Source organism: Hypanus sabinus, chromosome 21, assembly GCF_030144855.1.
Source record: "Hypanus sabinus isolate sHypSab1 chromosome 21, sHypSab1.hap1, whole genome shotgun sequence".
NCBI lineage: Eukaryota > Metazoa > Chordata > Chondrichthyes > Myliobatiformes > Dasyatidae > Hypanus > Hypanus sabinus.
Window position 1 is genome coordinate 36595559 of NC_082726.1, and position 27081 is coordinate 36622639.

Below are 27081 nucleotides of genomic sequence, written 5' to 3' on the forward strand. Positions count from 1 at the left end.
TTTTTAAACTAATAATTTTTTTTTTGCATTTAGCAGCATTACTAAGAGAGGGAACTTGGGTGCTGACCGCAGACTCAACATAAAAAGAAGTTCCAGTCCGGTTAGTGGGAGACTTGGACATTAATGGAGTTACCAGGTATGGCCAACACACAGAAAGGCTGAAGAGTATTAGTTAAGCCAGTTCATTATGCCTAGCAAAAAGTATGGATCAAATGGCATTCAGAAATATTCAAAAACAATTAAAATATAGCCTAGTAGTCCACTATCCTTATCCACTTCAGCCGCCCAGCCTCTATTCAATTCTCCTCCCCACATCCCCCACAGCCTTTGAACCACTCTAATTCTGATATTTGGAATTGGCTAGATGCAATCAATGGGGTTATTTGTTGCTAGAAGCAAGTTGTAAAGGATATCCAGGAGAGTGTGTGCTAGTGTTAGTAAAGTTAACAGAAGCAAACAAAACAGAAAAATGTAAACAAATTCAAAAGAATTAAAAGCAATATGCTATAGTCAATGCTAAAATATGTAAAATAGTTACTTCTTTAAAGCCTTTCTTCTCTATTCAAGTGCCAGTTTGACCTGGACCATATTTGACCTGTCCAATTCAATGGGGAAACATCCTGTCAATATTGGTGTTCTCTTGCGAGACTCCAGATGGTGGATCACAGCCCACAGACCTACCACAAACAGTGAACAGGAAGTTTAAGTTTTTCAATTTCAATAGGGTAGTTAAGAAAGCTTATGGTGTGTTAGCTTTCATAAGTCGAGGGATAGAGTTTAAGAGTTGCGATATAATGATGCAGCTCTATAAAACTCTGGTTAGGCCACACTTGGAGTGTCCAGTTTTGGTCGCCTCACTATAGGAAGAATGTGGAAGCATTGGAAAGTGTACAGGGGAGATTTACCAGGATGCTGCCTGGTTTAGAGAGTATGGATTATGATCAGAGATTAAGGGAGCTAGGGTTTTACTCTTTGGAGAGAAGGAGGATGAGTGGAGATGTGATAGAGGTGTACAAAATATTAAGAGGAATAGATAGAGTGGATAGCCAGCACCTCTTCCCCAGGGCACCACTGCTCAGTACAAGAGAACATGGCTTTAAGGTAAGGGGAGGGAAGTTCAAGGGGAATATTAGAGGAAGGTTTTTCACTCAGAGAGTGGTTGGTGCGTGGAATGCACTGCCTGAGTCAGTGGTGGAGGTAGATACACTAGTGAAGTTTAAAAGTCTACTAGACAAGTATATGGAGAAATTTAAGGTGGGGGGGGTTATATGGGAGGCAGGGTTTGAGGGTCGGCACAACATTATGGGCCAAAGAGCCTGTAATGTGCTGTACTATTCTATGTTCTGTGTTCAATTTCACACACATTGTGTGAGAGCTGAGAGTTTTCTGACATGTCGAGAGTGGATTGCTGGCAATCCAATGCAGACCTCTCACAATTTATTTCAGGAAAATCTACACCATCTAAGCATAAGTACATTCTGAATATCTCTGAATAATTGAATAGTCTTACTTCCCTGCTTTAATTGGTGTGTGGTAATCAGTTTGGAGCATATAAGACTGACTATTAGGATTCCAGACTTAATTTGCAAAGTTATTCAAAGATCCCCAAATGTACAGTAGTAATTAACTTGAGCTGGGAGCTGCTGTGTGATTCAGGCATTTTAAACACAAGGAATTTAGTCATGAGGTGATGAAATCTGTTGATGTTATGCTATTGTGCTATGTTGCAGAACTTCAAATGAATGGCGTACTGACTCAAACAAGTGGAAATTCCACATAACAAAAACACTAGAAAATCGAAAGCAACACTTACACACAACACGCTGGAGGAACTCAGCAGGGCAGGCGGCATTTTTTTTAAACAGAGTAAACAGTTGACATTTTGGGCTGAGATCCTTTATTGGGACTCAAAAGGCAGGGGAAGATTCAGAATAAGACGGTGGGGGGAGGGGTGAAGTCAAGAGCTGGGAAGTTGATTGGTGAAAGAGACAAAGGGCTGGAGAAGGGGGAATTTGATAGGAGAGGGCAGAATGTCATGGACGAAATGGAAGGGGGAGGAGGGGGGTAAGACAAGAAGGTGTGAGAGGAAAGCAAAAATGGGGAGTGGTGAAGTAGAGGAAACTCCAGATAAACCAGCTTTCAAAACCTCAACAATAATGGTTTTCATACCTGTTACAATGTACAAGTAAGCTGTGCAATCATTTGCCTTCAATTTTTCATTAAATTACAAGTAACTTAAGTTACAATATGCTCAAACTATACATATTTCTGGTCTTTGCATATCATGTTAAAGAAGCACTGTAAAAATTCAGAACAGAATTAGGAAGTGAAATTATCTCAACAAGGCTTGAACTCTTCTTCAGGGAAAGAGAATGCCAAAGAATGACTTAATCAAAATCAAAATAAGAATCAGGTTTATTATCACTGGCATGTGTTATGAAATTTGTTAACTTAGCAACAGCAGTACAATGGATGAAATTATAGAAAGAGAAAAAAAGTAAATCAATTACAGTAAGTATATATATGTGTGTATTGAATAGATTTAAATAGTGCAAAACAGAAATAAAATACATTTTAAATAAGTAAGGTAGTGTTCATGGGTTAATGTACATTTAGGATTTGGATGGCAGTGGGGAAAAGCTGTTCCTGAATTACTGAGTGTGTGCCTTCAGGCATCTGTATCTCCTTCCTGACTGTAACAATGGGAAGAGGGAGTATTTTATGAGAATGATTATGAATGCTTCTGTTTATGAGAGGCACCAATATTATACAGTGTAGGTGTTGCTTGAAAAAAAACTTGAATGTAATAAATTTGACTTTCTTCCCCCTAGTGCTGTTAACAGGAAATTAGTTTAATTCTGAGTTTAATAATTACAGCCAACATGTTCAGAAAAATAGCCTTCTTGTTTGGAGCTGGATGACATGGGATTTGTTTTCACTTGCAGTTAAAGATTTGAGGGACAATAAGACCGTAAGATTTTGGCACACCAATTCTGCTTTGCCATTTGATCAACCCCATTTTTTCTGCCTTCTCCTCATAACCTTTGACATCCTTACTAACAGAACCTATCAAATATACCAATAACTTGAGCTCCACAGCCGTCTGTGTCTATGAATTCCACTGACTCACCACTGTCTAGCTGAAGAAATTACTCCTCATCTCTGTTATAAAGGGGTGATTTTGTATTCTGATGCCGTGTCCTCTCTTCCTAGACTCACACACTATAGGAAACATACACTCTGTGTCCAGTCTATCTAGGCCTTTCAATATTCGATTGGTTTCAATGAGAACCCTACTCACTGCGAAGTGTGAGATAACGAAGGTAGATGCATAGAATTGATTTTGTCCATTGGGTGCTCCCAGTAAAAGTAAGCACAAACTTAAAGTTAGGGCTGGCCAGTCAATAAGTGACATCAGGAAGTGCTATGTTGAGGTTCCACATGATATGGGTAGATTTTACTGTGCAAGATATATGGAATAAAGGGAAGAAAATTGATTTGGACTACCATTTAGCTACATCCTGATTGAATGAAGGAAGAAGTTTAATGGGCTAAATGTAGAAAGGTTTTTCCTTTTCCTCTGGTGATACTTCTGGTGAAAAATTATACATTTTCCTTTATTTGCCAGCTGTAATTAACTCTGGTAAGTGGGGACTCTTAGCATTCAGCTCTGATGGGAATCATCAGATATTCCCATTTAGGACCACTACAGCTGAAATGCACAGTCACAGCCATGGGTATTTGAGTAAGCAACATCATTGGCTTTAAAAAATAGATTAATCCTGAAAATTTATCGACCCTAGGTGGCAGATTTAGTTTGGTTCTCCTTTAACAAAACAGAAGCTGAGAAGACGCATGGGCTACAGGTATGATTGAAACACAGCGGCCTTAGACCTCTACCCCTAACTGTCCTGCCAGAAGGTGTACAGTCTCAGGAAAATAAAACTGAAGACCTCAGAGAGAGATTGCAGTACCAGAGGAACATCAGGGATTGCTGTGTATTTTTTTCCACAGAAACATGGCTATCCCCTGCTTTTTCGGATACAGCTTAGCAGCCTGACGGCTTCATCATTCACTGTAAACCAGGTCAGTTCGATCTTTTAAAGGTAGATAGGGGGAGCACAGCATGATTAACTTATCATGTATGTAGACATGATGGTTCTGTCTCAGTCCTGCTCACCCGACCTGGAACACATAGCGGTCAAATGTCAACTATTTTATCTGTAGTGGTGTACATTCCACCTCAGGACAACATCAGGCAGGTACTGGAGGAGATGAGCTCTGTAATCAGCCATTATAAAACAGTGCATCTGGTGCCTTCACTATCGTTGCGGGGGATTTCAATGAGGTCAATTTGAAGAAGTCTCTGACAATACCACCAATATATGTCCTGTGGAGCCAGAGGAACCAACACATTGGGCCACTATCATACCACCATCAAGAAGGCTTACCATGGCATCCCATGCGTGCACTCTGGAAGGTCCTCTATTGCTATTCCTCGTGTATAGGCAGAGACTATCAGTAGTGAAGACCAAAATGATATGGTCAGGGGAGGTGGAGGAGCACTTACATGACTGCTTTGAGTCCGCAGGCAGTACAATATTCAGGAATTCATCTTTGAATCTGAATGAATATGTTTCAGTTGCCACCAATTTCATCAAAAACCATGCTTTTGAGAACATACTGAAACCAAAAGCCATGGATGAACAAGGAGATGCATAGCCTGCTGAGGTCTCGATCTGTGACATTATAGAAATATACAGTAAGTCCGAGTATGGAAGGCTATTTTAAGAGTGAAAAATCAATTCTGATTTAAGTTAGAGACAGAATCAGGTGCACGTCTGCTCTGGCAGGGTCTGCAGACAAATATGTCCTTCAAGGTAAAACCTAACATCATGAGTAGCTGTGATGCTTCACTCCCAGATAGCTCAATATCTTGTATACATGCTTTGAAAAGGATAAAATATCACCTGTGTAAATCACACCCTTTTCTTTTCAAATCATTTTATTATTATTATTGTTATTCAAAATAACAAGAGTACATTGAAATCACACCCCCTGATGGTAAACCTGGTAAGATTCTGAAAACCGGTGCCAACCAACTGGCAGGAATGTTCAAAGACATTTTCAATCTCTCACAGCTGCAGTCAGAGGTTCTCACCTGCTTCTAAAGGGTGACATTCATTCCAGTGCCTAAGAGCAGAATGAGCTGCCTCAATGACTGTCACCTAGATGCACTCACATCTACTGTGATGAAGTGCTTTCAAAGGCTGGTCATGGCTTAGAATCAATTCTTGCCTAAGCAAGGACCTGGACCTACTGCATGTAGGTCCAGGTCCTATCGCCATGACAAAGTCTTCAGCAGATGCAATCTTACTGGCTCTCCACTTGGCTTTGGATTACTTGGACAACAACCTATTGTTGCAGTTTTCACACTATCATACTCTCAGTTCTAATCAATAAGCACCAAAAGCTGGGTCTCTGTACCTCCTTCAGCAACTGGATCCTCGATTTACTCATCAGGAGACTATAGTCTGTGCGGATCAACAACTCATTGCTGATAGTCAACACTGGCATGCCTCAAGGATGTGTACTCAGCCCATTGCTCTACTCTTTCTACACCAGGTGTTTCAAACCTTTTTTATGCCATGGACCAATACTATTAAGCAAGGGGTCCGTGGACCACAAGTTGGGAAACACTGCTCTACACCCACGACTGTGTGTCCAGGCACAGCTCAAATGCCATGTATAAATTTTCCAATGACAAAACTATTGTGGCAAAATTTCAAATGATGACAAGGAGCCGTACAGGAGTAGGATAAATCAGCTGGTTGAGTGGTGTCGCATTAACATCCTTTCAATGTCCATATTACCAAAGGAATTATTGTGGACTTCAGGAGGGGGAAGTCGTGGAAACACAAACCATTCCTCACTGAGGGATTTGTGTGGAAAGGGTGAGCAGTTTCAAGTTTCTGGGTGTCAAGGTCTCTGAAGATCTATCCTGGGTTCAAAATATTAATGCAATTACAAATAAGTTACGACAGTGACTATATTTCATTAGGAGTTTGAGGAGACTTGGTACGTCATCAAAGATGCGCAGATTTCTACAGATGTACCATGGAGAGCGCTTTAACTGGTTTCATCACTCTCTGGTATGGAGGGACCACTGCACAGGATCTTAAATGCTGCTGTAAGTTGCAAACTCAGTCAGCTCCATCATGAGCTCTAGCCTCCCCAGCATCAAGGACATCTTCAAAAGGCAATACCTCAAAAAGGCAGCATCCATCATTAAGAACCCCTACACCCAGGACACATCCTCTTCTCACTGCTGCCATCAAGGAGGTGGTATAGGAGCCTGAAGAAGCATACTCAACGTTTAGGAACAGCTTCTTCCCCACTGCTATCAAACCCATGTACACTACCTCACTATTTCTTTTTGCACTTATTTAATTTAATTTTGTATTTTATATATATTGTAATTTAAAAATACATTGCATTGTACTGCTGCTGCAAAACCACATATTTTATGACTTATGCCAATGATATTAAACCTGATTCTGAAATTAAATTAAGATGGCCTAAATCTAGTTTGTACTGGGCAATCTTAACAGGTTCTCGTAATCATTCAAGTTTATCAGTGCAATTAATGATAGAGGTTTCAGTCCATGTACCATGTTGTGCTGAAGTACTCATATCAGCGAACACTACTGTTAGCCCAATTTCAGCAAAAGCATTAATTCAGTATTAGATGTGTTCAGCAGTGTCGGCCTCGATTTAATAAATTGCTTATTTGCAGTGACTTCTCTGGTCCATTTTTAATTCATGGTGACTGATTTAACATTTGATTGGCCCTGTATATTCTTGTATGTGATGTACCCAGAATCGGCAACTAATTGAGCAAAAAGAGTAAATGTCTAAGTGAGTCACCAGTATGTAGGTGTGTTGCTGACAGCTTATAGGCAAATATTTATTCATCTACAAATTTCATTAAGTCTTTTTGAGAGAGGGAACGAGGGGAAAGAATTAAGTTGATTGATTCCTAGGCTTGGCTCAAATGACTTTAGTTATTTCTCAGTGTTTCAATCTTAATAGTCATCAGTAAGTAGTGAGATAAATATGTTAGAGCAGAATAAAAGTGACAAAGACATAAAAGACTGCTAATGTTGTAGTCTGGAGCAAAATAGAACAAATTGCTGGAGGAACTGAGTGGGTCAGGTAGCATCTGTGGAGGGAAATGGACAGTTGACGTTTGGGTTGAGACCCTTCATTGACAAAACTTTCTGGGTGACTTGAATTAACTCCACCATGTCAATTTAATATTTGGATCTCAAACATGCAATCCTTTAAGTAAAATGCACCCCAATGTTTGGTTTCTCCAAAGTCCCAGAATACAGCAGCAAAATGGTAATGTTACCCGAGTAGAAATTAATGATTTTACTTTAATTCAAATTCCATTGTGGCAGCTGGGAAGTGGAAAATTCAGTTAATTAATTAATAAGTAATAAAAATATCACTAATGGTAACCATGAAACCGCTGGATTGATAAAATAAAATGATTCTGGTTGACCAACTTCCTTTAGAAAAGGAAACTTGTTTTTCTTATCTGATGCAGAAATAACTCCTGACCAAAGCAAGCTATGAAATGGCCCAGCAAAACACTTATGCGAAATAGTCAGAATTCTATTAGGCAGACCTAGGTACCAGGTTAAACAAGGACACATCCAAGCCAGCTCTCCAAGGTCCTTCATACAGAAAATTAGAGATCCGTGTCCAAACTGAGAGAACTGTTGCACAGTCTAATTAAGCAAGGTGAACATACAGTTATTTAGCAATAGCTTGCATCAGTATGGCGCTTTCACAAGACTAAGCATTTTAAGCTTTGCACATTCTAGGATGTGGTTGCCCCGCTGTTTAAGCATTTTCAGTGGTTCCATTTAATTTCAGAGAATGTATACAGTATACAACCTGAAATTCTTACTCTTCGCAGACATCCAAGAAAACAGATGAGAACCCCTGAGAATGAATGACAGGAAACACCAGAACCCCAAAGCCCCCTCTCACACACAAGCAGCAGCAGAACCTAAGTCCTCCCCCCAACTTATTTCAGCAAGAAGCATCAGCACCCACCAAGCAATAGCAAAGCCCCTAAAGAGAGACCATGATCTGCAGTCCAACACAAACTATTCTTCACCCGGCAATTTGATATGCTGCAGGCTCTCTCCCTAACAAGGGACAGAGAGGTGTCATCCTTTCCAGAGTGAGGGGAGACCAACAAAACAAGCAGTCGCTGTTTCAGTTTTATAGTTTGCTTTTATAATGCCACTTTTATTCTGAGTTTCTCCGACTTGCAAATCGGCAGTGAACTCTTCCCCACCATCGAAAGAGAGGGAGAGTGATCGCCCAAGTAGAGGCCTTCGACAGCTGCATGCGCTGTTGCGACTTTGTCCTCCTGTGACGCCTCTGTCGGTGACACCAGCTTGGATTTGGTTCACTTCGGGGCCTTACCCCGAAGGTGCATGTCTTCCTGGGGATATCAAAAATGGCTGGTTGGTGAGCTCTGGGAGTGGGGACTACAGTCGTAAAGAACCACATTGCAGGCAGCGAGGGAACTGAGGGCTGGTAACCAAAGAAAGTATTGTCTCCCGAGTACCAGAGATGATGGGAGTAGAACCGAAGTCAATTCAGCTGTACAGAATAGAGTTCTGCAGTGATTGGGGATTCAGTAGTTAGCAGGGCAGATAGCTGCTTCTATGGACACAAGTATGTGTTCCAGGTGCTAAGCTCAGGGATAGTCCAAGGGGTTGGACAGGTACATGGATAAAAATGATTTAGAAGGATCTGGGCCAAATGTATGGAAGAGCTTGAAATCGTCGTACTCAGCATGGACCAGTTGAACAAAAGGGCTTGCTTTCTTGCTGTCCAAGATCATATTGGTAAGAACTTGCTGGTACATTTAAGTAATCTAGGTAATAGGCAAATGCACAGGACCTAAAAGGTAGAAACTTCTAATCTAATGGACTCAAAAAAACCAATAACTTACAAATAATGGCCAAATAAATTGAGCTCTAAATCACTGAGTCATGGAGATGTTCAACAGGGCTGGGATCTACTTCCTGGCAAAGGTGGCTTGCTAGTGCTGGTGAGGACTTTTAAACAGGCTTGGATCTGTTTGCTCTTAATGATAATTAGGCAGCAAAGGTGATGAATGGAGACCACAGACCAACAGGAACTATACAGACTCTGGTCATTATGGCAATATGAGCAGGAACAAAGGTTACAGGGTTTTCAGATGAGAATGTGAAGTATAGCAAGAGGGGTGAGGAAATATTGGTGAAGGAAGTTAGAGCTGAGAAGACACCAAGAAACAGAAATTACAAAGGAGGTCTTATCTGATAGCTCAAACAAGCAACAATTATATTGATAGGAGCGTAGTCTAGACCATCCAGTCACAACAAAATTAATGAGCAAGTCGTTACTTAAGCAGATTTTTGAGATAAAGACAACATGGTAGGACTAGTTGAAGATTTTAATTATTCTAAGAGTAACTGGGAAGAGAGCACCAGAAGTATGGGGAATAGAAAGCTTTAGAAATGACTTAAATACATCGACATGCACCCTAAAAGCATGTGATAGCCCAGTCACCTGCTTTGGGGGGGGGGGGGGGTGGTAAGATGAAGGAGCACTTGACTTAAGGGCTAGGAAACTTATCCACAAGAACAGGAGTAGGCCACTTGGCTGTGGTTCAATACGACCATGGCTGACCCGTTCCAAGTTTTGTTCTTCCTCTGTACCCGTTCCCCATAGCCTTCAATTTCCAGGTCTTTCAAAACTGCATCCACTTTTAAGTTAAGAATACAATAATCTAGTCTCCGCAACTCACTAGCAGTGAATTCACCAGGTGGAGAATTCTAGATTTACTTGTGTGGAAAAGTTGACATGGGAGAGGTGATCATAATTCATTTTGGATTATGGAAAGGGTAAAGATATAGTAGACCAGAGTAACTGGGCCAAAGCTCATTTTACTGACTTGAGCTGTGTTTCACTAGAACATAGAAGAGCAGCAGCAGGTGAGAGGGAGACATCCAAGACACAAATAGTACGTTCAGAACAAATAGATGCGCATTAAAATGGTAGGGAAGCTCCCAGCTTATGTCCTCCTTCGTTATTAAGGGCATCATTCCTTTCTAAAGCAATTTGAGACAAAGTTGTACTGTGTATTTTGAAGACAAAGACTCACCAGCTATGCAAGGTTACCAACATGAAGTGCAGCATAATTACTTAGTTCATTAAACAAATTAGAGCAGAGTATTTGTTATTTCTAAAACTGCAATAGATCATGTGCACATACTGCAGAAATTCCTAGCAGACTTGCTGCATTCTATCAGGTTGGTAAGAATATTCATCTAAATATAAAAAACCCCAAAAGATTCATAGTATAAATGAAAACCTGCAGAAGTGTGGAACATAGCAACTTACCTGCAAGAAACAATGAGTTTGTTATGCTAAAGCTCTAGTTATTTTCAAACATCATTCTGAATGCTACTGTAGGATTTAGTGAATAAAACATGAGTCTTATGTGCTTAACAAAAGCTGCAGCTTTCTGCCATTACAAACCAAAAGCACTTGCCTTATACCGACATCATTGTGTCATATAGTCTCTTAAAGTGAACACAACTCAATGACGTGAATGCTTGTGAATTATGTAGAAGTTTCTATGAACAATGTGTCATCTGTCACCCATTACATTACCCTACACTGAAGTGTGAGAATAATTTAATCTCAGCGCTTCCACACAAGGCACTGGCAGAGCACAGTTCTACCAACAAACTACCAATTAGTGAAAATGATAAAAAAAATAAAATGCAAGAGAAAGGAAGTTAAATTGTTTATTTTAAATATTGCCTCTGTTAAAACAGGAACAAGTGGCACTGATACAAGTGCATAAAGATCAACACAATAACATGACTCACAGCAGGTTCCAGACTACAGTGTTGGTGAACAGGAGATAGCCACACTTTTGGGGTATTGACTTTAGAGTGTTCTGCTCAGAGTTGCTGATTGGCATGATTAGTAGTTGTTCTTCAAGCTCTTGTTAAAGTGGATACATCAAGCAAAGGCAAGTTGGGATTGTGTCCCATGGTTTAATAGATTTGGGCATCTGCAGACCCATTGCCAGTATTATTGTGGGATGTAAGCATTTCATTTAAATACAGTGGAGCAGTACAACTCTGCAACTTGGTGTTAAACCTTCTCCCCTCATTCCTCCCAAGATGAATCATTAAGGTTGTAGGTGAAAGGAATATTTTGATTGTTAAGTGATAGGTTTGGCTTCCATCAAGTTATAGGAATATCTTAAATCACAGCACAATGCAACTCATAACCCAACCAAGTTTCACAACCTGTGTAAAACCTAGGCGAGGTCAGCCTGCAATAACTAGCAATAAGCGGAAAAGTAAATGAATTACCTGTGAAATTTTTGTTACAAGCATCTATTTGATACTTTACCAGAATTTACTTTAACCCTTCAATCCAACTATTTGGAAACAACTCATGCTCAGACCACATCCAGGGGAAAATAATCATTCCTTAACTCTGCACTGGAGGGTTATTTGAAAGGAGCAATTCCAGAGGCAAGAGCTGGAGGAGGGATAAAAATCTCCTGTGTCATTACTGCCGCTCAGAGAGCAAACTGACATCAGCCTTTACCCATTTATGAGGCACCCGAGATGGTTGCTTGGTCATTTCTGGATCAAAGCCCAACCTACTCTGCATTCACTGCAGCTCATATTGTACTGTGGGAGGATGCAAGAACTGCTGCATCAGAGGTTCTGGAACAACGTTGTGCAGCAAGCTGGTTTTTAGGAAACTTGAATCAACCCTGGAGACCTGGGACAGTTTTCAACAGCGAGTTTTTTTTTCCTGCAGTGTTTTATATTAGTATTTCAGCATGATTATTGAAGCACAACATTCAGTCTCACAAAATACAACAATGGCATCACACCTTACACCAAAAAGGAAATTCAAAGACTTGGGAAAAAAAAACTCAGAATAAAGCATCTTTCAAAAGGAAACTTCATATACAATACATTCTTGACCATCTAAGTTCCATCTCCAGAGAGAAAATAGTCCACAGGCAATCCTGTACATCGATACACTGAATTATTTGAAACAAAGATTGTGTTTGGTGCAGGTAGATCCTCACCCTCGGTAAAATTTGGTGTGAAGTGTCTATCATATCAATCATCATCCAAGTGTACAGAGCACAATGTGTGCTAATGCTCAATTCTCCCCGTTCCCCTGTAAAGGAAGCTAAACTCTGGCTTTCAGTTTATTAGAACTGTTATTTATGTTCATGAGAAAATGTGGAGAGGGGAATGGGGAAAATGCAGTAGTGTTGAATGTTTGATGCACAAAAAAAAAGTTAGTAACATTTGTCTTTCTTGGGTCAAAAACAATATTACTGGTCAGCATGAAGGGAGATGAAGGTTGTGGATTGAACCGATTGTGTGATCTTAAGGCCAATACTCCACTCAAATGTTGACAAAATACATAAAAAAAAATTAAACTAATGATCTAGGATACAGAATTTGTAACTACAAACTTAAAGAAAATCAAAAATTATAAAAGGCAATGGGTAAAAGTGATATACTGCATGGTTACTGAATGTGACATACTTGAAATGTTGAACAGACAGTAATGAACGGCATGCCATCAACTTTTGAAATGACTGGAGTAGCCAGAATTTGAGGCACCTCAATCTCAATCCAAATCATTTTCAGTATCATTAATGCTGGCATTTGGTGCCAAATATTTGCAAAAGTACTTCCCTCTGATCCAGGTTTTTGTTTTAAATTTGTATCCCTCGCACCCGTCTGAGGAGGGAGTTAAGATGGAATCCTTTAAATGCAAAATCTGTTACCTGTGTAAGGAATCTTTGAAGCAGGGGTATGTGTAGAAGGGGGTTGGAAGCTTACAATGCTAACACATTGGTACTAAACAGTTCTGGTTACAACAAGCTGTATACCTGATGCCCCAAAGATTACCTTTCAGCAAGGTGCCAATTCCAAAATTCAGCATGAACCATGTCTACTATCAACAATGAAGCACAATTGTTATATTTAAAGCTGCCTTCTATTCTTAAGTCTTTCATCAGTTTACTGGTATGTGGATAGAAGAGACTTCTTAAAAGGATTCCACCTTAAAATTAATAACTGCTGACAAAATTGCCTTCGTGACTGGTGGAGTCTTTGGCATTGGGGGAGCAACAGAGTACGTGACAGTCTGGTCATTCAAGCACGCTCAGCCACTTCTGATGCTGCCATCACCAGTTCTCCGCCTGCGGGCCGTAATCACCTCCCGCGGGGCCTTCTTACAATTACTGGCCAGCCCAAGCCAACACACAGCATCGATGAAGCAGGTGGTGATGTTCCCTCTCCAGCCATACTCACTGGTCGAGTAGTCATACGGGAACGTGTGGTGGTAGTTGTGGAAACCTTCTCCTGTAAAGCAGGATAAGAAACTTGTCAAAACCAATTTACTAGCAGTATCCAGAAATACAATTAATTGTCAATTAGTTTATTATTATAACAAGTACCAAAATAGGGTATGGAAAAAAAACTTCCGTTATACATGCCACTGAGACATCCCTCCTTTTACATCAAGATAGCACAAAATGAAAAATTAATGCAGAATATACTGCTGCAGTTATACAAGTGGTGCAGTGTTCAATGGCCATGGCAAGGTATGTTGAGAGATCCTTATTGTACAAAACTCATGAACAAGCATCTTGTAACAGTGAGATAGAAACTGAACTTATGTCTGGTGATATGTGCTTCAAGCTTTTATCTTATCCTATGTGGGGGGTGGGGGTGGGGGAAGGAGGAGAGCAAAAAAATGACTGAGGTGAAAAAGGTGTTTGATTACACTGGCTGCTCTCCTGAGGCAGCAAGCAGATAGTGCAGACAGATTCAGTGGAGGTCTCTGCAATAGACTGGGTTGTGTTTAAAACTCTGCAATTTGTTGTGGTCTTGAGCAGAGTGGTTGCATGCCAGGGTGCAGTAAGTTTGGACAAATCAGAATTAGGTTCATTACAACAGGTACATGTCATGAAATTGTTGTTTTATTACAGCTGTATATTCTAATACACAAACTATAAATTACAATATATAAATTAAATAAGTAGAGCAAAGAGAGGGAAAATAATTTTCATGGGTTCATTGCCCATTCAGAAATCTGATGAAGGAGAGAAATAAGCTGTTCCTGTAATGTTGAGCACCTCTCTTCAGGCTTCTGTACCTTCTCCGAGAAGAGGTCAGGTCCTGGGTGATGGGGGTTCTTAATGATAGATAAAGCCTTTTGAAGTTGTCCTCGATGTCAGGGAGGCTAGTGCCCATGATGGAGACTGCCGAGTTTACAACTTTCTGCAGCCTTTTCCTGATCCTGTGCAGTAGCTCCTCCATACTAGACAGTGATGCATCCAGTTAGAATGCTGTCCACTGAACATCAGCAGAAATTTGCAAGTGCCTTTGGTGATATGCCAAGCTCCTCAAAATTCCTAATAACAGTCACTGTTGTCTTCTTTGTAACTGCATCAATACATTGGGCCCAGGATAGACCTTCAGAGATGTTGATACTAAAACTGCTCACCCTTTCCACTGCTGATTGATCCCTTGATGAAGACGAGTGCATGTTCCCTCAACTTACCCTTCCTGAAGTCCACTATCTATTCCTTGGTCTTACTGACATTGAATGCAAGGTTGCTGTTACAACACCACTCAACCAGCTGATCAATCTTGTTCCTGTACATCTTGTCAGCACCATCTGAAATTCTGCCGATGGTTGCATCATCAGCAAATTTAGAGATGTTTGGGCTGTGCCTAATCACAAAGTCATGGGTGTAGACAGTAGAGCAGTGGATTAAGCACACATCCTTGAGGTGTACCAGTGTTGACTGTCAGTGTGGAGATATTTTCTCAGCAAGTCATTCAATGATCCGGTTGCAGAGCTTTCTATGGCATATGAAAATTGGGTCATTGGAGATTTGCCAAATTACCTTTGCTTTTGAGGAAGTAGAGGTACTAATGTGCTTTCTTGGCCAGTGTCTGTGCTACAACCAGAACATGGCATCTGAACAGTATACCAAGCTGTTGAATGCAAATCTGTACAACTGCAATTTGCGGATAGACTCATTGACTGAAACAGTAGGTGGAGTCTGGAAGATCCATCGTTTTGGTAGTTCCAGATGGAATAACTTTTAACACCCACTTTTGCATAAAGCAGAATTTGTCCAAAAGCCTGTACTCTGGCCTTACTTGTTCATTTGCTAAATATCTGTGGTACCACTTCAAAACTAAAATTCCATTTAAAACACTGAGGTTCTGATTACTCCTTCAGTTCAGTCTTGCAAATCAAACTATGCAGCATCTCATCTTGACTCCAAAATTAGCTCCTTGCCCACCATCAACCGAACTCCTCTTCTTCAAGATGTTCCAGAAAACCTATTTTGACTAGAGTCATCATTAGGTAGTTCTGTGCCAAGAAAGACATAACAATGGTCTTGATGGGTTTACATTAATAGAAGTACAACACACACACACAGCTGAGATTGGAGGATTTAGTCAGGATGGCTAGACTACCCTGGAGTGAAGATAATCAAGGTATACAAAATGAAGAGAAGCATTAGTCAAAACCCTTTTTCATGGTAGGATTATCAAAAAGGATAGGTTCAAGGTGAGGAGTTTTAAAGTGGGATATGGGGGCAAATTCTTTCATATACACACACAGCATAAATTATATCTGGAACATGCTGCCTTAGGTGGTAGAATAAAATACAATTACTACATTTAGGAGGCTCACAGGCAAGTCAAAAAAGGATACAGTCCTAATGCAGACAAATCTGTTAAATGTGCCAAGAAGCCAGCATGGATGCAGCAGACCGAAGAGCCAGTTTCTGTGTTTATGTCGATGACACTAATACAACAGTTAAGTAGTTTTGAAGCAAACTGATGAATGTTGCTTTCAACAAAAGCAAAATGGTGGATGCTGGAAACACTCAGCACATCAGAAATGGGATCCAACCTCCCCAGATCCAACCAGGCAAACTGGCATGAATATATTTCTCTGTTCAGCTGCTCCCTAGTTCAACCATTTTAAACAGCTTGAATTTCATTATCCCCATGCAATACAAGCACTGAGCAATGATACTGTGGCTAACTTGTTTCCTTCATTTTTCTGTAGCACAAAATCTCTGACCATGACCCAACTCTGTCTTTAACAGACATTGCCAACTGCCTACTGATATCCCAGAATGATTTTTTTCTCTCAGCACTTCCTATAACCCATCAGCCGAGATGACGTGAATTGTTCAGGGAAAAATGTTTACTATTTGAAACACACACAGCCTGATAACCTACTCCCAGAAGCTTAAAGGCACACTATGAAATCTTGTTGATTTTGTCAGCAATAACTCAAAAGCCTTAGTCTACATGGCTACCCTGACCTTTGAGATGCTTTCAATTCAGAATCAGACCTTCAAACAGGCAAATGGCTAATGGTTAATAATCTCAGCTCAAATATTGACTGGTCCATGAGGTGTGAATAATGTTTTCCTACTCAAGGCCCATTGACCATCATTTCCTTTCAAAAGCACAGCATTTATTTTCTTATGATAAGCAAATCCAGCATTACAACCCTTATTGAATTTTTACAATGGTAGGCTGTGGCTTTACAAGTCTCCATACTCTAGAATTCTCTTCTATACACGTCTCTTTAAGAGTCTTCAAAGCCCATTTCTGTTAAGCTACAGGCATTCCAAGGCTTGAAGCTTTAGTATCTCTATTAAGCTATTAATGGGTGGGGGGCAAAATTAAATCTTATCCAATTTCTTTCATTAAGGGCCTTGAAGTCAAATTACACCACATGAGGGAAAAATTAGTTTTGGTTGTTTTAAATTGTGGTTTATTTTGAGTGTTGGTTGGAAGGGCTGGACTGATCAGAGCTTTCCAATTACAAAACTCTAATCAAAACTTAAGACTGTCAAGTTAACCCAAAACAAGATTTGTACTGTCAGACCGTAGGCACAGTTCTTATAGGAGAAACACTGGCCACTTAAACTGATCTACAGACCAGAGTCAAAGTTTCAGATGCTAATTTTTCAGAGATTTGCTGGATTGTTTTGGAGACTGAGGGGATATTTATTCAGTTCTTCCCTCAGCGATTTAAGTGGGCTGAAAATCCAATAGGGAATAAAAACAGTGGAAATAACATGAACAACAAGTTAGTCTCTCAGTGCTCGGTTGTAGCTTCATATTGAAACAGCCTTCAGGCAGGACACACTGTAACAGTCTACTGATTCCCTCAGCCAGAGCTACTGGCATGTTCACATTTCTTCCATTAACCCAATGACAAGTTCTTAATCTCTTTACATTGTGAGCAAAAAAAGACAATACGTTCTACCCTCAAGTTTAAGAAATCACTTTTTAACTGCGCAATGACCAAATTGACTACAGAAATCATCTAGCAGGAGATAATACACAAAGGCCAGCATGGTCTGTAGTTAGCACAAAGCTTTACAGTACTAGAGACCTGGGTTCAATTCCCAGCACTGCCAATAAGGATTTTGTACGTTCTTCCCATGACCACATGGGTTTCCTCCCACAGTCCAAAGATGTACTGGTTGGCAGGTTAACTGGACATGGTAAATCATCCCCTGATAAAGCTAGGATTAAATAGGTGGTTGATGCAGTGTGGCTTGAAGGATTGGAAGGGGCTATTTAGCATTGTAACTCAATAAATAAAGGTAGTCTAGGATTATTATGGAACTGACTCACACTGCAAGACAGCTATCCACCAAGCACCTCCTAAAATGGATGTCATCCAAAATGCAACCATTCATTCATCACTTGTTCTCACCATGGTTCTTCTCTCAGGAAGTTTTGGATTTAAAACCATTTCTCCAAGACCTGATGCAGAGTTTCTGGATCCTCTGCAACTCTACAGCCCTCAAGCCCCTCCACATCCAGTTCTGGCAGTCTGTGCATCCTGGCTTGTCTCTATTTACCATTTGTGGCTTCGGATGCCCATGCTCCATACTCTGAACTCTCTTGTAAGATTCACCTTCAAGAAATCTGACCAAACTTCTGGTCATACCTTCTTAATAGATCCTTTGATAGCAAAGTCAAAAGTTATGTCTGATTATATTTGTACAACAGTTGACTAGATTAGCTTAAGGATAAAGTCGCCAAATAAGCATTGCCGTGGACAGGAAAAACTGACAGCCAAGCAGAAATGGCTACATGAATATCAGCAGCAACTGAAGTTGTAAAGATCTGAAAGGAAATTGGATAAAATTGGAAGTGCAGATAGTGTCCATTGGAGGACCAGATATTTATGCAAAATCAGGCAGGTTTCTTACCTATTGCCCCAAATGCGACAAATCTGTTCTCCCGGGGATTAATTGTTCGGTCATAAGGTCGATTGCCAAACATGTGAGCTGCGCTGTTCACCAGCCAGGTGGCATTCAACACTAACGTGTACCGCAGGATGGCAGCCAGGAAGTAGGAATTCCAAAGTGTTTCATTCCAGAAGTACCAGGGAACAAACGTTGGGAGGGCAAAGCACAGTAGCACCACAGAGGGTTTATAGTACCTGAAAGAGGGTGGCACTTGTTACAAGAAGAATTCCCAGAATTGATGATTAAGTACACTGACATTGTGATTGGCTGGATGCAAATTGCTATAACTGGTTGTCAAATGGTTATTGTATAGGCAAATGAGCATCTATAGCGAAAAACCCTCAAACTGAAAACGTACAATTCAGTCTCTCTACATAAAGACATTTCTTGATCCAAACCCGATACTCTTGCAATACTTGCAAGTCGCTCTGCGCCTTCATTTATTCTACCCACTGCAGCACAGTATATCCTCAGCTGAAAACTGGGCAAAGTGATGACAACTACAATACCAAACTAATAACTCAGTTTTTAGTAGTAAACTATAAGATACCTCATACACTGTCAAGCAGTGGAGCTGCTGGATTGTTTAAAAAGAAAAAAACTCACTAATGTTGTACCATTAATTCCTGTCCCAGATTGTGGTTAACTCAATATACTGAGGTTCAGTTAACAAATGAGGTCAGAAAGCTTTCAAGTCCCACTCAAGAGATCCAATAACCATACCTAGGTCAACAGTAACATGGAGTGCTGTATAATCAACTACCTGACACTTTTGGGGGGGGGGGGGGGGGAGGAGAAGGTGTTACAATTGGAAACCCTATCAGCAGGAAGTTATCTCAAGAAACATGGGATTCCCCTCCAGTGATTGATTGGAAAATAAACATTAACCAATGGTTTTATCTACCTTGCCTTGTATAAATTAGCTTCCAAACTACCATAAAGCTTAGAGATACCCTGAAATGTTTTCAGGCAAAACTACTCTTAATGGCCCTAGTGTAGCTGCCACAATCATTTTTGATCAAATACTAATTGAGGCAATTATTAAGTATTCATCCCATTAAGACAAACTGAAATATGTTTACAGTAAATTGCAGCTGGAAATATAACACTTAAACAGCCTCAGCATTCTTGTAGGCAGAGCCAAGCTAGAAAAACCAGCTTGCCAAGGCAATCTAATTCCATTTTTCAGTTGGGACTAAGAACATATCTCACTGCATTCCAAGGTAGCTGAACAAATCAGGTGGTACACAGATAGCAGAGACAGCCTCTAGTTCCAAGGAGCCCTGGTGCACTCTTGCTCTCATTAGTTGCTGTAAAGATAACGGGCAACTTTTTTCTGGCTTTCATTCCAAGAGTTCAGTGTGCACCACATATACTAAATTCCAAAGTTTGACAGTTATTGGGGCAATAGAAAACTTTCTGCTGAAGACTGGTTGCTGCATTGGGTTTCTAGTCAATTCTTCTCACACAATAATGCAGCTCAAAATCTAACTTAATGCAACTATTAGAGTGAGCTATGTCTGGACAGCTTGGCATAGTGAGCATCCAAACTTTTTTTCAAGATAACATTTGCTATTTTCATTGAAACCCATTTTCAACTTGTAAAAAGGAGGCAGATCACATTAAAAATGAACAAATCTGCTCTTCAGGGTCAAACACAATTCTCCACAAATTCAGAAAGCTCAAAGATGCAGTGAGGAACGTGTATTCCATATCCAATACCCATCACCAGACTTGACTATATTAAATAGCTGTGCATACTGTGTACTTAATTAATGCTGCCTTAAAACTAGGATTTAAGTACTATGTCAGATCTGGTATCAACCTTCAGTATTTCACATTACAAGTTGAAGAACAGGGGGTCCCTAACCTGGAGCCCACAGACCCCTTGGTTAATGGTATGGGTCCATGCCATAAAAAAGTTGGGAACCCTGTTGCAAAGGTAAGTTCCTGCCATTCTGCTTCAGTATGGTCATAGCTCTAAACTTAAAAGTCCCAATGTTCCCATATTCTACACTCTACCCTTAGTTATGCATAGATACTTGTGTCCTCCTATTGCACCCAAACCATGCTGAACCACAGGCAAATATGCATCAGGTTTCTATGAAGCTGGAATGAGTAACAGAATGGATCAGCATTTCATCATTGGATTGGACAAAAATTGTGTCACTTGGAGTATCTTATGTTTAACATTATCACATGCAAAACTTGCAGACACTAGAAGTACTACTAACTTTTTCTGAAACATGACAACAGGGTCTGCCTTCAGATCACTAAGATTCAGCTTCTTCCCCTTCTCAATCACATCTGGATGCTTCCGAACCATCAGCCAACCAACGTGGGAAAAGAAAAAACCACGGGAGGCGTTGTGAGGGTCAGCATCTGTCTCAGAGAACTTATGATGAACCCGATGGTCTCTTGCCCATTCATAAATATGGTTCTAAATGAAAAGGAAAATTAAGTTAGTAAATGCAACACAGGCAATTCATATGTCTTTCCTTTACCCCTTCCTCCACGATGCATCTTACCATCCAATGCTGCCAGAACATTCCTACCTGAAGTCTATTAGTTTACAGCATTCCTTCTCACACCAGCTAACCAATACCATGTACACATAGCAGTCCTGATGAAGGGTCTCTGCCTGAAACGTCGACTGATTATTCACTTCCATAGATGCTGCTCAGCCTGCTGAGTTCCTCCAGCATTTTGGATGTTTTGCCTCAGATTTCCAGCATCTACAGATTTTCTCATGTTTGTAGCACGCACACTGTTATCATTAGTTATCGTTTCAGGTCAAAGAGTTTTCACCACAAATGATAAACAACTCCAGAGGACCAACTTGATGAATTTCACAATTAGAAAACTTTTACACTTTGTGTCAGAACAGGACAGTGGCCATGCAGGATGTTCCAGCTTATCCTAGTTTTATTTCCGCCCTTTCTCTCCCCATATGATCCCTGATCTGCATTGTATTTACAGAATTCATTTCAGATTTCCAACATTAGTATTTTGGGAAAAGTTGTGTCTGATTTACTTATTTTTTAGCTGATAGTAAGTAGTGAATTCTGTATATTGTGATTTTTTTTGCAAGGCCCTGTGATTGACTAAACAAGTGAAAATTCATGGCATTCAGGAAGAGCTACAAGTTGTGAAGATGCAGAATAAATGGCCTGATCATGAGTGGAGGAGTTGAGTGTTCAACAGGCTATTCAATATGCTTATGGGATGGTTAAAGATTCAAAAACTTATTGTCATTCTAACCATACATCAGCTCTGCAGGGCAGAATGAGACAGCGTTTCCCGGGAGCAGTGCAATCATAACATAACAAACGCAACACTAAATAATAAACATAACAATAAATAGTAAAACACAACAGCCACAGTCAGTTAAAAACAAGTTAAGTGTCCAAAGCAGAGTCAGGTAGAGCAAATATTTAGCAGTCTGACTGCCTGTGGGAGGAAGCTGTTTAGTAGCCTTGTGGTTTTATTTTTGATGCTCTTGTAATGTTTACCTGACGGCAGAAGAACAAACAATTCATGGAGAGGGTGTGAGGGGTCTTTAATGATGTACCGTGTCTTCTGGAGGCATCGTCTCTGAAAGAGGTCTTGGACAGAAGGTAGGGAGACCCCAATACTTCTCCTTTTGATTATTCTACCCTCATGCATGTAATTATCTAGAAGACAAGTTTTGGTTGCCCTTATGAGAATATGTCTACTCCAAATCTCTCAAACAACCTCTTAAATTCCTATTAATTTCAAGCAGCCTTTCCCCAATTCATTTCAGCCTGACTGGGCTTCACCTGGTAATTTTGCTCGCATTTAATCTTGCTTTCTTTCATAACCATGTTAAACTAACAGAATGCCCTCATTGATACTCCTTCCCTTTGCAGAGCTTCATTTCCCAAAAACAAATCAAGAAATGACCACCTTCTTGGTGGACTTTAACATTCTAGCTATAAAATCCTTCTCCCACTGCTGTGCTCACACTGCTTTTCCCCCCACTGACTGTATCCCAGTTTGAGGATAACTAATTTTCCACTATTACTGCCCTCGACTCAGACTGTTGGGAAGTATGTAGTTTGCTTTCAAATGTGTTTTCTTCTGCTCTTCAATCCAAATATCTTCACCATGGCCCTTATAATATCAGTGATTGTTTCTTTAGCTAATGTTGCTATACCTCCATCTCATCTAACCAAGACGTGAAACTTCTGGACTTGTCCCTTACTTTAGCTATTACTTAAAAAAAAGCTTTAAAAATCACCACGCATTTTAGTGCGACTAGACTTCATTTCTGTATTTTCTAACTTTGGCTTTTCAATTTTTCCTCAGTAAATCAATGGCCTCCCCATCCCACTCTTCCCATTTAAAACTGAGGTTCCCATTCCTGTCCAACTATTTTAAACACTTCCCAAGGGCACTATCAACTGTAGCCATGACAGCATTGATCAGATTTTATTGAGCTACAATCCCATGGACAGTACAGAATGTCCCAAACCCCCAGGAATCTTGAGCCTTCCTTTTAACAGGGAACTTCCAACAGTGGCATTGGGAGATTTCTAACTTCGTTACTTTTTCTTTGTTCTTTTTTCTAACCTGTAAAATGATATTCCGAACTTGAGGAAGTCTGCAGATGCTGGAAATTCAAGCAACACACACACACACAAAATGCTGGTGGAACGCAGCAGGCCAGGCAGCATCTATAGGAAGAAGTACAGTCAACATTTTGGGCCGAGACCCTTCGTCAGGACTAATTGAAAGCGGAATGACATTCTGATGTATCAGTGAAGATAAAACTGCTGTTTTATGACTTTTAAAATTCATTCATTGACATGGATGTCACTAGCAAGACAGTCAAGTACTCTCATTACTGTACATCCAAGAATTAACATTAATAGGTCTGAAAACTCAAAAGGTCATTCTAGGTAAAGGATTTTCTTCCTCAATGGACATTGGTGAACCAGATGTATTTTTAAAATCACAAATTATATGAGTTTCATGGTTACTATTATAGAATCAACTTAAAATTCTAAATTACAGTAATTTCAATTTCTTAAAAACTACTATGTGGTGTTTAAACTCTCATCTCTGGATCAATGGTCCAGAATTTTGGCTCCTAATTTTTTTTTTACAAACATTGATGGCAGCCATTCAGCCCCTCAAGTATACCCCAGCTCTTTGAGCAATCCCACTCTAGCTTCTCCTGTAACCTTTTTACTCACATTCACATAGACCACAAGCAATTTACTGTGACCAATTAACTTACCAACCAGCATATCTTCATTGTGTGGGGGGAAACCCATACAGTTACAGGGAGAATGTACAAGCTCCACACTATGAACAGTAAATGGCAGCAATGAAACAAGGTTACAAGCAGCCTTGTGTTATTCTCCCCCGACCCACTACCTTCCCTTCGTTAATTTACTTCAGTTGATCAATGGCTCTGCTCAGCATCAAGAATTAATAATTCATAGAACGCCCCTTTAATGAATAAAGTCTTCTGTCGCTATGATTCTGTTGCTCCAAAGATGGAGGCTATTTCACTGTTTAAAATTCTCCAATGGATGGAGACGGCAAGGAAAACAAGTGAAACATGACCCCGTTGGTTTAAAATGCCATATTGATCTGAAATTTAAAAAAACCCTGGAAATAAGCAGGTCACGAGTCATCTGTAGAAAGGCACGCTTGAGTTAGTTAACTGTGTTTCTATGTTCAGCTAACTACTAAATGCTTCTAGCATTTACCTCCCCCCCCCCCCAACGCTTGTTTTGGCCGAGACAAATTTTATATTATTCTAATCATTGAGCGAGAAACTATAATCGGACCCCCCCACCCCCCTAACCTGGAAAGCCATTGAATTGGCGATGGCCAGAAACACTCTGAGCGGCTTGGTGGCAGAGTAGGATCGGTGACTCCAGAGTCGGTGGGCGCCCGCCGTCACCCCGAGGGCGCTCAACAAGAAGCAGAAGGCGGCTGCAGAGAAAGAAAAAGACGCAGTTGAAACAGCCAGTGAAAACCTCGATAAAACAACTGCAGCCCTCTTTCCACCACTGACGGTGGAGAGAGAGAGAGAGAGAGAACAAAGGATAGTGCGAAATACTAATACGCAATGAACACTCATACTGAAACCGTGCGCCATTGAGAGCTCGGCACCTGGATTACATCGAAGAATAGAAGCCAATCCAACCGTTCAGGCAGCACGTTAATTTTAAATAGCGTTTCCATCGAACCGCAACGGTTAAATCACTATGACGCATGTTGTTTTACTTGAGCGTTACAAATTTTCATATTTGAACACATGACTGCAAAAAAAGAAACTATATCGAATACTGTAAGATTTATTTATAAAATAAAAGGTTATCCTTACTCCAAAGCCAGGTCAGAGGCTTGGCAGAAGGCATCAGGGTGACGGCGTAGAGTGCCGAGAGATGGAGGGCCCCCATCAGGAAGATATTCCGCCACACCAGCCTCATGGGTGGCTTAGTTTTCTTTTCCACATACGTGGTGTCGAAGGCATCGTCGACCAGCGGACGGTCGGCCAGGAAGTCCGACGGGGTCGGGTGCTCGGAGTCGACAGCCGGTGCTTGGTTCTGACTGTGGGCGGTGGTAGTCATGTCGCCGCGGCAAATTGCAGATGAAGGAACTCCAGATCCCCGTCTGTGGCGCTGCGCTGCTTTCCAGATACTGATAGACAAGTGGGGATGAAGATGATCAATAAAGCAGCCGGCTGATACTTTTCGGAAGACGGAATCGCATCGCATTCATTGGTCCAGCTTGGTTTGGTACCACCACACCCCAGTCCTGATTGGTTCTATATTGGTGGCATGTTATGCTTGCAACACTCTCGTATAGAAGCAATTGCATATCTAATATACGCGCAACGCAATGCAATTTTTGAATTATGCATTAAATGAGGGCGGAGTAGCTTATAAATTTTCAATTAATGCAGAAAATTAATCTAAATTTATTTAAAAACTTTAAAAATAGATTTAGAATTTCACGTATTGATGTTGCAGCATTCATTAATTTTTAGTTGTTGTAAGGCAACATGCCTTTCTGGTTGGAGGCATTGAAGCATCACCTGAGCGGGCGAGTCAACGTCCTGCAGTAACCCAAGGAAAATGTGGGTCATTGTGCCAGGATTTCCTGCAGGTCCTGGCGTCCACCATTTCTCATCGGTAACTTGAAATGTATGCCATTTTAGTGACTTAAAAAAATCTTGTCCTTTTATTTTGCTCCCTACGAGCATATGTGGTAAAATTAAATCACAATTTTTGAACCCAGATTTGTTTAAAAAAATTGTTATACTAATGTAGCACATTTATAATTCACTCATGTTATAATCCCGAAAGAAAAAAAAATTGTTTATTGGCGCTTTGATGAAATTACTAGCTTGAAGAGATATCAAGTCTCAGCGGAATTCATTCCATGTCAATTAAATGTACATAGGAGATTCGGCTAGTGGGGGAAATCTAAACTGCACTTTCTGTAACTCAACATGGTGCCAAAGGTTAAACTGAGCGGAAGGCAATATTTTTATTCAGTTGAGTTGATGAAACATGTTAAATAATGCGAAAGGGTTTTTCTCAGCTTCGTTGCTGCGTTTCCCCCACCAAACAAGCACACTTGCGCTATATTATGCAAATGGTAGTTACCATGTGAGTTTTTAGATTCCCCCAAACCTTTAACTGCCACTACATTAGCTACATGTGGTTACCATTATGTGGTTACGCGAGGGGGCAGGAGCGAAAGATGCGATTCACTTTGATATTTATAATCAAAGGCATATTGTGCTCGCTGATTCCTACATGTTCTTGTTTGGCTCACAGCCTGAATTCACTTTATCCGATAGTAACCCCCGCGTTCCTGGTCACGTGATCGCATGGGCGGGACCTCCGGCAGTGTTGAGCAAGTAAAAACGAGAGGTGAAATTTGATACAGTCCCACGTCTCGCGGTTTTTTGAAAGAATAACGTAGAACAGCGGGATTGGTGCCGTCTTTTCAGTTACAGTATACCTCACTCCTTATCTATCTCTAGAACTAATGCATCTCATAAGTAGTGAATACTTGGAAATTTATATTAACCTAATCTCAGGGGGGTGGCAGTGAATGTTGCAGTTTGAAACCAATCCATGTTCATGTGCTCGAGGAAGACTGCAGATGTTGGAAATCCAAGCAACAAACTCAAAATGATGGAGGAACTCAGCAGGCCAGGCAACATCTATGGAAGATAGTAAACAGTGGACGTTTCAGGCAGGGACACTTCATTACATGCAGGCTTTTTACTCTTACATAAAAGCTGCCTGGCCTGCTGAGTTCATCCAGCATTTAGTGAGTGTTTCATGTCCGTGTGCATTGTCTACTAGTAAATGCTGCGTGCCAATTAAACAAAAATGATCTCAAAATAAAGGCAATTGAAAGAATCCAAGTGGAAAAATACATTCTAAAATTCTTTGAATACATTCTGATTCCAGGTTCAATAACAATTAGCAGGACCAATGTGATTAGCTGAAGTGAGGTGGAATTAATCATATATATTTGATATAGACTATTGAGAGTGAAGAGAGGGCATAAAAAGGCACTTGTGAACAAGATTGAGGAGAACCCTAAAGCATTTTATAGGTATATTAAGG

General features: G+C 40.5%; 1 protein-coding gene and 1 long non-coding RNA gene across 2 annotated transcripts in view; one reads left to right on the forward strand and one right to left on the reverse strand.

Annotated features, from left to right (window-relative positions):
- The window catches only part of LOC132378968 (uncharacterized), a 104861-nt gene that overhangs the window by 11519 nt on the left and 66261 nt on the right, over positions 1-27081 (forward strand). Inside the window, exon 2 of the long non-coding RNA XR_009507245.1 lies at positions 34-136. This is a non-coding gene — a long non-coding RNA (uncharacterized LOC132378968). The remainder of the gene's footprint in view (positions 1-33; positions 137-27081) is intronic.
- On the reverse strand, positions 10873-25325 carry LOC132378960 (acyl-CoA desaturase-like). Its single transcript, XM_059946346.1, has 5 exons — positions 24816-25325; positions 24291-24421; positions 20686-20891; positions 18413-18645; positions 10873-13499 (listed from the first exon to the last, which is right to left on the reverse strand). Exons 1-5 carry the CDS (start codon positions 25207-25209, stop codon positions 13300-13302), a joined length of 1164 nt encoding a protein of 387 aa, XP_059802329.1. The 5' UTR covers positions 25210-25325; the 3' UTR covers positions 10873-13299.